This window comes from Patiria miniata, unplaced genomic scaffold (assembly GCF_015706575.1).
Source record: "Patiria miniata isolate m_02_andy unplaced genomic scaffold, ASM1570657v1 HiC_scaffold_27, whole genome shotgun sequence".
In the NCBI taxonomy this organism is placed as follows: domain Eukaryota; kingdom Metazoa; phylum Echinodermata; class Asteroidea; order Valvatida; family Asterinidae; genus Patiria; species Patiria miniata.
This window is the reverse complement of record NW_024037066.1, coordinates 7189351-7201701: the sequence shown is the minus strand read 5'-3', so window position 1 is coordinate 7201701 and position 12351 is coordinate 7189351. Positions and strand designations below refer to the sequence as shown.

General features: G+C 40.8%; 1 protein-coding gene and 2 non-coding genes across 3 annotated transcripts; 1 reads left to right on the top strand and 2 right to left on the bottom strand.

The window, feature by feature from the left end:
* Positions 1 to 2989: 2989 nt before the first annotated feature.
* LOC119734497 (high affinity copper uptake protein 1-like) lies at positions 2990 to 5739 on the bottom strand. The gene is made up of 4 exons (XM_038208031.1): positions 5673 to 5739; positions 5340 to 5415; positions 4240 to 4405; positions 2990 to 3471 (listed from the first exon to the last, which is right to left on the bottom strand). Exons 1-4 carry the CDS (start codon positions 5688 to 5690, stop codon positions 3270 to 3272), a joined length of 462 nt encoding a protein of 153 aa, XP_038063959.1. The 5' UTR covers positions 5691 to 5739; the 3' UTR covers positions 2990 to 3269.
* A 3344-nt stretch (positions 5740 to 9083) lies between these two features.
* On the bottom strand, positions 9084 to 9164 carry Trnas-uga. The gene has a single exon. It is a non-coding gene; the product is annotated as a tRNA-Ser (tRNA).
* A 949-nt stretch (positions 9165 to 10113) lies between these two features.
* Trnas-cga lies at positions 10114 to 10195 on the top strand. Its single transcript has one exon. It is a non-coding gene; the product is annotated as a tRNA-Ser (tRNA).
* Positions 10196 to 12351: the final 2156 nt, after the last annotated feature.

Below are 12351 nucleotides of genomic sequence, written 5' to 3'. Positions count from 1 at the left end.
TTTTTGATTGCTTTTGCAGTTTAATTTGAGGCTTTATTAACTTTTAATAACAATATACATGTAAACACTCGAGTGGAATATGACCTTCCATCCCCCCTCAATTTACTTGATATGCGGGTCGGGCTGTGTTTTGTACACGGATCTCAGTTAATATTCGATCACTCGTCGTGCATGGAAACAGAAAAATTGCTTGTTCTATTCATTTAGTTTGCAACATATTTCAAGCAAAATTGAGTTTGTCTAACACTCCAGGCAGCTCATTTAACATCGCCAATACACTGCTATGCATGTTTTTTTGGAGAGCAAAACAATACCAAATAAGGACGGATCTAGCTCTGGCTCAAGGGGGGGGGGGAGCTGTCAAGGAGGGGGAAGTGGGGGTTGCAGGCATGTGCTACCCTTTTCTGCATGATATTTTCTTATTTTCTGTTGTTGCCCAATGGCCCAAGGTAGTTCTTAGACCCCTCATCCCGCGGCCCCCCCCCCGCCACACACACACACACACACACCCACACACACCCCGACTTGTTTCACATACCTAGTGTGGACTTTCCTTTCTTTTCGTGTAGTTAAGGAACACCAGTGGAAAAACTCATTTTTCTCAAACTGTGAAAACTCTTACAACCCATTTTTTTTTCAATGATTCCCTTTAGTGTTTCTCTTCATTCTGCTACAGATAAACCTAACCCAAAAATGCCTCTAAACCTGTTTTCCAGAAATGGGGAAACACTGTGTGGACGTGGGCAAGTCCACACTTCGTCGCTGCTACCTACATTATGTGGACGTCTTTTGTTCGGAAGTCCACACTGCGTATGTAAGACAAGCTCACCCACACACACACACAAAGTTAACGTGTTCACACCGTCGATCGTGGACGTCCTATGTCCCTCTTTTGTTGTACTCTAACTTTTTAGGAAGACTCCCATAGGTTTTGTACACGACCCCAATCGCGGACGTATTGTGGGAATCGTGGACTATATTGTTCTCTTTTGTTCTCTGGAATTGTTCGTCCACGGTTTGAATAGATGAACACGCCAATGTTTACGTAGTGTGGACATTCCTTTGTTTTCGTGTTTTCTATGATTCCCTTAGTGTTTCTCTTCATTTTGCCACATATAAACCTAATCCCAAAATGCCTCTAAACCTGTTTTCCAGAGAGGGGGAAACCTTGTGTGGACGTGGGCAAGCCCACACAACGTCGCTGCTACCTGGTTTATGTGGACATCTTTTGTTCGGAAGTCCACACAGTGAATGTAATGCTTGTACATGTACACACATACACCCGCCCTTGAAAAACTGACAAAAGACAGTATTGTAGAAAAATAAATGTTTAGGCCATAAAACGATACCAATGTTTATCCGGGAATAAATTTAATGAGATGTGTCAGATGCTTCTGCAACATGATACAACAGGAGACATTTTCCGTCTTTCCACATTTGATAGTTTAATAAAAAAAATATTAATGACCACAAATACCATCTGTCATTGACAGACTATGATTCTTTCCAACGTTATGAACGAGCGACATGCATGCGCACCCTGTATATTTTTTATTAGTTTTAACATAAACAAAAGAACTAACTAAATTCAATACAAACTATATTTTCCACTGATAGTGGAATTGTAGATTTCATTCATTGATGGCCTTACGTGTAGTGGGGACCTTTGATGGTGAAAAAGAGGTACATGTATACATAATGGGTCGCCCATCACTTGAAAACAATACGGATAATGTTGGTTAATAAAAGTCAATTTTGAAGTGAAACAAAAATATAAAATCGATTGGTTACAAAGTACTAATTTTGTGTAAAAAGTTAGTATATACCGAATATAGGAAATAGTACAACTCCTCCAACGTTACAATATAATTCGTGCTGAATGGTTTATATGTACGATACAACTAATAATTCATTCACAATTATCACATCCAAACGTTTCTTGTACACTGTGCACACATCCAGACACATTATAACCGTACAGCGAAGGTCTACTCCCAAAGTCATGGCTTAAAATATATTGTAAACAAATATACTATAAGGCCAAAAAAAAAAGTCTCCGGTTTCTGGTATGGAGCTTGCCCCAAAAGTGGTGCGGCGACGCGGCTTTTTTTTTTTTTTTTACATTTTTTTTTTTTTTTTTTTTGGGGGGGGGGGCTTCAAATGTCGGCTGATGACTGCAAATGGTGCCCGACTAAACTTGGTGCAAATATATGGGAGTCCAGAGAGGCCTCATAAACCTTATTCTCGATCATAACCCCATCTAAAAACAGTTAAAATTGTGCAGCAGCAGGATTCCAGTCAAACCAGTGAGTTTGGCGGTTTTGAGACATCATCTTGTATTGAAAAAAAAACTTTTTCATTTTGCCGACGCGCATGGCTGCGGCGACGCGCGCGCATACCAGAAACCGGAGACTTTTTTTTTTGGCCTAATTGATTTTTTTTTTTACGGGGTTATCTTTTATCTTTTCACATCACAAAACCAATCAGACGGGTTTTAGACGGGAAACTGTGCGGGCATAGTGAGATACTGTGCCGCTTCACTGCATTATCGTTACGGCAGTACAGATTGTTAAAATAAGTTATGCACAACAGGCCTAGCCACCATATAATATTGTTCCCTAAAGTTCACAAAGCGCTCATGAATATTTCAAATTTAATTGCTGCTATCGGTACTAGTTTATATGCATAGAGAAATATTCACAAGACAATGTATATTATGGATGAGACTTGTATAATAGTAAGTTTAAGTTGACAACTGTGCCGGCCGAATCGGGGAGGTATGATGCATGTGCCGCTTTGATATCACCTATAAGTGCGTGTGTAAATACGCGCACATGTACATCATGTTAAAATATTGTACAATATTTAGCGAACTCATCTTCAAACATGGCGACCTACCATGATTTAAATCAAATGAGGTTTTGCCTTTCACCGACGTATAAACACTGTATACTCAGTGTGTTACCTCCCGAGTGAAAGATGGAAAAATTCACTAGGGTGGGACTCAAACCCACGACCTCCTGCTTTTTAGTGCAGATGTCTTACCACTCGACCACCGAGCTAACGGGATCGGTTGGTTGGTTCGAATCTTGATTTGGAAAACCATCTACCATGATTTGGAAAAGAGTCTGTGTTCTTTAATTTTTATCTTAGCTGCATGATTTTTCTTTTCAAGATTATATTTTTATATACAACTGTTGGAGATTTGATGGATACATTCTTCTTTGGTTTTGAAGATCAATATTCTTGAGCGACTACATGTACATGTACTATTTCGCAGTTTCTTCCACGTCGACGTGGATTTTCCTCTTCCATGCCGATGCAAAGTAGCCCAGCCCTATGCCAATCAGAACGCTCAGAATCAACCAGCCGTTATACGTCATGACGATTAGCATAAGCATGTAGCCAATCACAGCCTGGAGGACATGTAGCAAAGACTGGATTCCGTGCGGCCAACTAAGAATTTTGAGTCTGCGTATTGGAAAAATAACCGAGACATGCTATTTATACGTGGCCGTTTGAAAAGTGTTTTCTTATAATACGGTTTACGATGACCCAATTTTAAGACGTCTAAAATGTCAACAACAACAAAAAGAATGGAAAGGATTGAAATAATATAGGTTTGCTCAAGGGCGGATCCAGGGAGGGGGGCCAAAGGGGGTCATGGCCCCCCCCCCCCCCCAAAAAAACGAAACCAATTTTTTTTTTTTTATGTGACATCGCAATAAAGGCAGGCAATGAGTACACCACCATGTTTTCCTCAAGAAACATTGGTTAAAGTGATCAGAAATTGCCTCAGATCGCACCACAGAGCATCTAGAATCCCAAAAAAATTTTTTGGCCCCCCCCAAATTGTGTTCTGGATCCGCCCTTGGGTTTGCTGACTTGCGCTACAACTGTATTTTTTTTGCCAATTCAGCGACAAGGTTTCATTATATATTTTTAATTTGACAAACAGCCAGCGCGTACACAATGCAATACGGCTTGTGGTGTCAAATTTAGACACGCCCAATAGCCAACGAAATCCTCAGAAAACAATGTCAAAGATGCCAAATGCAAAATGCTGGTATCCTGTGAATGAATCTTTTAGGAATACAATGTATTTTAATGTTCAATGCGTCAGGGAGTGGTGTGTTGGTTCAACGACCATTGAATGAAGTGCGTTTTCCCAAAACTGTCCGAGGTAAATGTCCGAGGTATTTTTTTTCTAAAAGCAATTCACCCCAAAAGATTACTTACTCTCCTTCGGCTTGAGTTTCAAGAATTCGGCTTTTCTCCGTTGCACTCTCGACTATCCGATGCCTGACGCTGGTGGCGTATTGCTGGAGATGCAGGGTCCGGAATGTCTTGAGGACCTCGAAGAAGAAAGCCAGGAGGATGACGACGGCACAACTGCCTAGCATACCTGGCAGGGAGACGGGAGATTACCGCAGGCTTGTTATCGCAATACATCGCAAGACATCGCAAGGCATCGTATCGCAAGTTACACAAGTCGCCATAGGTATGTCAGTCACAAGTACTATTATACTTCAGCATCAGGAGTCTGGGTCAAGAGACAGGCTGTTCTGACCTGCCGTGTGATTGATTTGTAATACACGTGTGATTTGATTTTAGATTGACTTGTGATTTGACCTCAACTTTGATCGACTTGTGATTTGACTTCAACTTTTGACTGACTTGTGATTTGACTTCAACCCTTGATTGATTTGTCATTAGACTTGTGACTGTGATTTGAGTTGTGTATGGGATCATTGACTTGGTTATTGCAACTCTGTATCAGAGTTTCAGGCCTGTGGTTTTGGAAGGCCAAAGACACGAGACTGAAATTCTAAGGGGTGCTGTGGCTTGCTTGAATACTTCTCTTCACAATTTTGAAGTTTTGCTCTTTGTACTTGAGCAATGTTTTAACCATAATGCGGGCAAGGTAGCCGGCCCTGTACTTTTTTTCTTATATTTGACGAATAGATAACTTGGGGGAAAACACACTTCGTACTCGGAAGAGACCGCAAAAGGGAACAAATTGTAGAATAAGTGGCCACCTCATTTAGTTGTCAGAAGTCCAACTCAATTTTCTCAGGACTCACACCGAGATAATTACAGGGTCGATGTTGGTAAAACACTTTCAAGTACATAATTTGAAAAGCCACATACCCGTGCGGTGCCAAGGTTGAAAGTCCGAAATCGTGCCCTGGCCTTGTGTCACGCGTATACAACAATTGCCTTGACAAATATGAGCGATAATATCAGTTTTATTTGTATAAAACTGACCTTTTATGCAATTTTGATTAAAACTTGCTGCAGCGTGGAGCAGAGTCCGTATATACAAACAAAATACTTACCAGGAGCCGTCGTCACATGCCAGCCATTGAAAAGTATCGTCACGTTCGCACTGAAGTGAAAATGTTCCAACATATCCTGGGAAAGAACACGTTGGAAAATGGCCATTCATTAACGGATCGGGCACCACATTTTGCAAGGCTTCGTGGCAGCAAAACTAACTAATGCATAGTGCATACACCAAACCGCCGTAATAAATAAACCACAAACAGCAGTATTGTCTACAATTTATAAATAATAAGAAATTTGATACGTCGTCTATATGATCATAATAAAGATGTGTGGTGCTCGGATAGCAAAATGATACAACCGTATAGACTAATACATGTACTTACTTTTACATCAAATGGCATGTTGAACTTGAAATAAAATCGAGTACAAGTTGATGGTTGTGTACAAAGTCTGTGGAGAAGAAGAGACACAATTCCGATGCATTTTTATTTTGACTGTTTTCTCATGTTCTATATGTTTTTCGATATTTTGAATGACTTTGCCAATTGCGGCTATAATTTGGTGAAAAAAAGTGGCGTCACGTCACTGCATTCTTTCCAAATTAGCTCAAGTCAAACACCAGTCCCATATGTGGCTTAAACACTGGGACTTGGTGCAGCCACACACAAGATGCATGCAAGTAAAATGTCCTGAAAACATGTCTGCAGAGTTTGAAATCTAGGCTGTTTTTCACTATAAATATTGGCTAGGGAACCTACTAGCCTGGATAATAGTGACCAAAAAAAGTCAAAAGTTCAAAGATGTAGAGAGAAAAGAGAGAACAATACTGCATTTATTTTTTAGACAAACTCTCTGCAAATTTCGCCTAAAAATAACAGGATATCTAGATACCAAATTATTGAATAGAAGCTTCCATAACGAAATCAAGTGGGAAAAAAGTCCAGATTTAAATTTCTGGAAACACAAGTTTTCAGGCAATTTTGCATGTATTGGTTGCGTGGCTGTCAATGCGGAGGGAGTCCAGTATTTGAGCCATAAATATGCACATTTATGGTCTATAACCGAACACCGGCCAAACAGCAGCTCTAACCTAATTTTCACAAATATAATTGGAATTGGAACTAATATAACATCCAAATACCATTTAAAAAATCATGCTCAATATTGACAGAATTCTGACAAAAGTTACATCAGTCCCCAAGTACTGTTTTGTCTTCTTTGGAAAGAATGTTGCAAACTGACGCTACTTTTTTTTCTTCATGTATCATCTCAATGAAGGTCAGTCATTGCTAAAATGATGATAAGCCATGAATCCTGGACTGAGAAACATTTCCAATTTTGTCAGGAAATACTGAAAAAATACTTTGTACACAACCGCTGAAGTGGCGTCAGGATGCAACATTCTTTCCAAAAATATGCAGTCAGCCTATATTTCACTCTTTCCATCATTTTAAAGACTGACCTTACCCATTATTTCTAACTAAAAACAAATTATTATTATTATTAATTACATGTCTTACCTATAGTACAATTATACAGTTAAACTGCACGCAATGTAGGCCGGTTGGGCGGAGTTCGCTGTGTCTGGTGTACTACAGCCTACATGAAACTGCTTGCTCTGATCTGTCACCAAACCGTTGAGCGACTCGTATGTTTCCTCTTCTGATGAAATTTGTTTGACATCAAGAAACTTAGACGATACAACTCCACATTGTCTGCTGTGAGTTAGGAAAACATGTACGATGGACGAGACACTTTAGCAACACAACACACGGCCTCGGTGGTCTGCACTATTGGTATGATATTACCAGCAAATATACACTAGCTGGAAACACAAAGTTGACACTTCACTTATGAATAAATAATGTACAAACCACTCGTTGCGAACTCGACCATATGGAGCAATCCCGTCTGTTGTGGTGTTTATCATAAATTAATTACCTGTAGATTGTAACAGATAAGAGTGCTTTTCCAGGGATGACAGGTAATTCAAATAACACCGGACCACTGGCTTAAAGGTTGAAGTAATGGAGAAATTCACATGAAGAAAAACAGCAAAGTTTCCACCACCAAACTTATTACTTCATACACAGTTTGTACGGTGAAAAATGTACAGTGTGCACGGGTTACAAAATAAATGGGCACAATGGAACCACTCATCCGTCGGTGGGACACTAAACTTTCAGCCTTGTTGACTCAAAGATTTCGGGTCTGCTTTTGTCATTCAAATGAACCACAAAATCCCGGCCACATAATGGATAAGCATGACGTCAATTTTGCTAGATGGCCGAGCTTATATATTAACGGAAAGTATATTAAAAAAATAAATAAATAAATAATCGAAATCCGATACTGTGACGCAGTTTCAGTTCGCTAATTTAGCATGACGCTTGCAATGTGTAAATACAAATGTATATAGACTCTTGCACAATTAACATTAATTGGTATAGGCTGAAACAAATGAAGTCGACAGTGAATGTCATTCTGTATTAGTAAGGTAAATGGGTATATTAATGTACTCTCATGTCACAGTTCTTTCGCGTGTGTACATACGACATATCAATTTTATTCATGAGTTTGAATCCGCATAACTTCCTCACCCAATAACATCATGTACATGTGATATGTTCCAGGGACCCTGCTGGGGCCGTTTGCTCGGCCGGAGATAACTTTCTTAGAATTTGTTACTGTTTTTGCGTGCTTTTTATTTGTCGATGGGGATGGGGTGGTGGTGTTATACATAAGTTGCTTAGACCACCCTAAATACGGACAGCTCTCTGTCCCTTTGTGATACGCGTGAATATACACTTTTTACTTTCATTGTCATGAATTCAAAATTGATCTACTCTTGTTTTTTTTTCGAGTCTCACCCGAAAAAATAGATTGTGTTTTTTTTAAACTGCTGTTTTCTTAGCAATACAAAAGTTATTCAACTTTGAGTGAGACATCGCACAAAAAAAAGACAAAAAATGAACCGAAAACCCGAAAAGTCCGCCCACGTTTATAGCTGTGGAATAATTACTATGTCAAATTATCCGCGGCCTGGCAATAATTCGGAAGATCATTTGTGCATTATGGTCGCAAGAGTAACCCAAAATAGAGGGATTGAAAACGTCCAAAATGTTCCGTATAAATAAAATATACAAAGTAAACATTCTTTGGGAGGAAACAATAGAATATTTTGAAGAACACGAGTATTGCAAGTTAGGCACAACTTGCCCACAATGAGGGCGCTCTCTGCAAACTCTCTATTTCCAAAAATTGTCAAAAATGTCAAACAATCAGGTCTTCCAAAAAAGAAAGTTCCCCCACCCATTGGGGCAATCTTTCCTCCTCCCTCTTTCAAGTTGTTTCCCCCTCCCCCCCCCCCCCCACTCTTCCTGAAAAAAAAAATCAAAAGAGTTGGGTCTCGCCGTATTGTCCAGGCTGTGAGCCGCCTCCCATTCTCGAGTGCAATCCCGCTTACTGCTCCACACGGGGGCTTTTGCCTGCTGCGTTACCCGCCCTGGGCCGGTACACCCCTCCTTAGTCAACCTGGTATGGTAACCCAACCTCCGCCGGGCCTACCATGTCGATGCCGAGCTTAGCCTGGACACCCGATCGTCATGAGCAGAACGACGCCACAGAGCTCCCGGTCTCATGCGATCCACCAACCCCGGCCTCCTAAAGTCGCTGGATTACAGGCGCACGCCACAACGCCCGGCCGGTTGACAACAGACAATTAAAACTCTTGAACCTTAAAAAAATTGAATTGCGCAAGACCAACGATGCTTTAAAAGCATAAAAAAGGAATTCGTCGTGAACAGGATTCGAACCTGCGCGGGTAACCCCATTGGATTTCAAGTCCAACGCCTTAACCACTCGGCCATCACGACATGATCTACTCGACAGTCGTCATATCTGAGACAAATTTCTAATTTTAACAGGAAAATGCAGCATGGGTGGTTCGAAATCAGAAGCCTGGTACACACTCCACTCTCTGTCAAATACAGATTTACTGTTTATTTTAAATGCGACACTCTTCTGGTTGGATTTCTGGGCAAATTGGGAAATGATAGAGGAAACTAGGCTAATGTCGTCGTCGAGGACGCAGGCTTCAGTTTGGTCCCTGTGGACTCTTGTCTGATAAGTCCGATCCTTGAGCCACATCTTCGGCCGCATACATGACAGGAAAGTCCTGAAGTAACTGGACGTCTTTGGAGCTGGGTTCTTTCTCGCTCTTTTCTTAGGGCCCGTTTGCGCTTTTCCTCCTGCTCTCGTGTTGGTTCAAAGTGTTCTACCCCTCCTCCAGGAATGTCGCTCCAGTGCAAGTGTCTCCCATGTGTTGACATCAATGTCACACTTCTTGAGGTTAGTTGTCATGGTGTCCTTGAAGCGTTTCCTCTGTCCTCCTCTTGAACTGAGCCCCTCTCGAAGCTGACCAAAGACCACTTGTTTTGGGAGGCGAAAGTCCGACATCCTGAGTAGAGGCCGCGCCCGCCCATCTCAGTTGGTTACGGATAACTATGGCTTCGATGCTTGCGTTGTTCGTTTCCTCCAGGACGCTGATAGGTGCGTCTCTCTTCCCAATTAATGCTCAGGATCCGTCGAAGACAATGTTGGTGATACCTTTCCAAACCCTTCATGAGATGGCGCCGGTATGTGGTCCAGGTCCCCGAACCATAGAGTAGTTTTGGGAGGACTACTGCCTTGACGAGGCCTGAGGATCTTAATTAAAGTTTCCGTACGGAGGTCTCGTTCGTCAAAGATTTTTTGGCTTGATTGACTTATGAAGAAAAAAAACCCCATCTTCCCAAATTCATTTCACTATTAAATTCTCGGGCAGTCATGGTGGCCGAGTGGTTAAGGCGTTGGACTCGAAATCCAATGGGGTTTCCCCGCACAGGTTCGAATCCTGTCCATGACGAGTAGCTTTTCTTCAAATGACTGACCACATAAATCCTTTATATTCCAAACTGATGACTTTTTTTTAAAGTTATGTTTTCTAGGCCCTTGCAGAATCTCTTCAAGCAAAATGGGAGAGATTTGATTTGGACTATTTAAAGTTGGTATATACGTGCTTTTTCAAAATGTCGATTTTCTTTTCCGAACGAAATTGAAAGGAGTATAATGTCCTGTAACAATATAATGAATTGCTTGTTTATTTTTTCAGGTCTTTGTACCGGTTTAAAAAGTGGTTTTAAATGGCGCGCTCCAGTTCAGAAATCGATTCAAAAGTTGAAATTAATTACTTGATTACTTATCGAGGGCCGATTTATTTTCGTGCGATGTCTCATTGGAAAGCAATGCTAAAAAATATCAATTCAATCTGAAAATATATTTCTCACTGTGCCACACCCAAAAAACATTTTCGTTCGCGTAACAATTTTTGCAAACACGACTTCATATAAACGTACGGGCGCCCTCTGTCGTCTAGAAAAGAAGAAGTTTCTTTCTGCTGTGACGTAACATTCCACAGCTCTTGCAGTGGCGTAGCCAGGAATTTTTCAGGGGGGGGGGGGGCGCTGGAACATTTCATGGGGGGCGTCATGTAGATCAATGATAATTTTTTTAGAAACTCAAAATCTCAGTGGGGGGGGGGGGGGGGGGGGGGGGACCCCCCCCCCCCCCCCCCCCCCCCCCCCCGAGGCTACGCCACTGAGCTCTGATGAGGTAGGGTCAAGCGTGTATAGTCGATATTTTATCAATCTCTTGAGCAACAAATTTGCTTGTTCTTGAGGCCCTTTCAGTCCCGCCTCGAAAATTGCTGAATATTTTTACCCCCAAAAAACTCAACAAATAAAGGACTCTTCAGTATTATTATCAAGAAAATTATATTTATTATCCTTAAATCTGATACGTTACATTCTATTACTAACCATTAAAAATCAAACGCATTAAAACAATTACCCTGATGACAAAGAACCGGTCAAGGTTGAAAAGTAAAGTCATCTAATTGTCTTGATAAAAAACAAATCTAGATAGATATATCAACAAAACCATTATTCTTTTAAACACACTTGGGTTATTCAAAAATCATGGTACTAATAAATACCTCAATTTTGGATGAATTTTGCATTGTGTTCTCTGAATTACTGTTATTGAGGCACTGTTTAGACTGCAATTCAAGCAATCGGCTTGAACAGACAGCGCCATGAAGCAAATCTGAACAAGCGCGAGTGCACAATAATGAGCTCTGGCCCGATTCCGGAGTGTCTCACTTTGTCTTACTATTTGGAGATCAATGCTCACTTCGTATGCAAAGTGGACGCGCATGCGCATCGATCGAGACAAAAGCGCGTGTTCCGAAAACTTTCGCTAAGAGTGCAATTTACTAATTGCATTTGTTCAATATTTGGTTATATGATAGTTAAATCTTATTGGAAACGTAGGGCGCCTGTTTTGGGTCAAAGTTACGTTTCATGCGCATCGATCGAGACAAAGGGGCGTGTTCCGGAAACGTTCGCTAAGAGTGCAAATACTAATTGCAATTGGTCAATATTTGGTCATTTGATAGTTGAATTTTATCTGAAACTTAGGGCGCCTGTTTTGGTCAAAGTTACCGGGGCCGACCGACTGATCGACCACGAAGCTCCTGCCAAAGCTTAAAAAAGTCAAACAAACTCGGGCTTTTAACGGACTAGTACTCTTCATGTATGTAATATATATGAATATTTCTGTGATCTTTTGTGCTTTCTGCAATGAATATACCACGCCAAGACTAGTTTTTAAAGCAAACATAGTATTAATTACTTATGTAAATTGTTTTTACACTATTATCTACAGTAAATTAGGCCCAAAACAATATTAGTTCTGCTTCCGGTTTCCCTACCTACCCTATTCTGACACCCCCTACCCTATTTTTTTTATTGGAAAATGAAAAAAATAAACCACCCTATAAAACCATCACTTTATACCTTTTAGCCTTGACTACACGGTACGCAGACGCCTCCATACGATCGTACACAAAAAAACTGGCAAAAAAAAAAATAAAAATTCCCTACCTACCTACCCTATTTTCGAATGCCATGTAATCGGAAGCAGAACTATTTTGTTTTTGGCCTTATTGTGTTAATTGGAAAC

What these genes read in the sequence shown, in the direction of transcription:
- LOC119734497 (XM_038208031.1), bottom strand. An exon ending in GCATGTGACGACGGCTCCTG is followed by an intron (nt 4,406 to 5,339) that starts GTAAGTATTTTG and finishes TCTCCCTGCCAG; the next exon opens with GTATGCTAGGCAGTTGTGCC. An exon ending in GAAACTCAAGCCGAAGGAGA is followed by an intron (nt 3,472 to 4,239) that starts GTAAGTAATCTT and finishes TCCAATACGCAG; the next exon opens with ACTCAAAATTCTTAGTTGGC.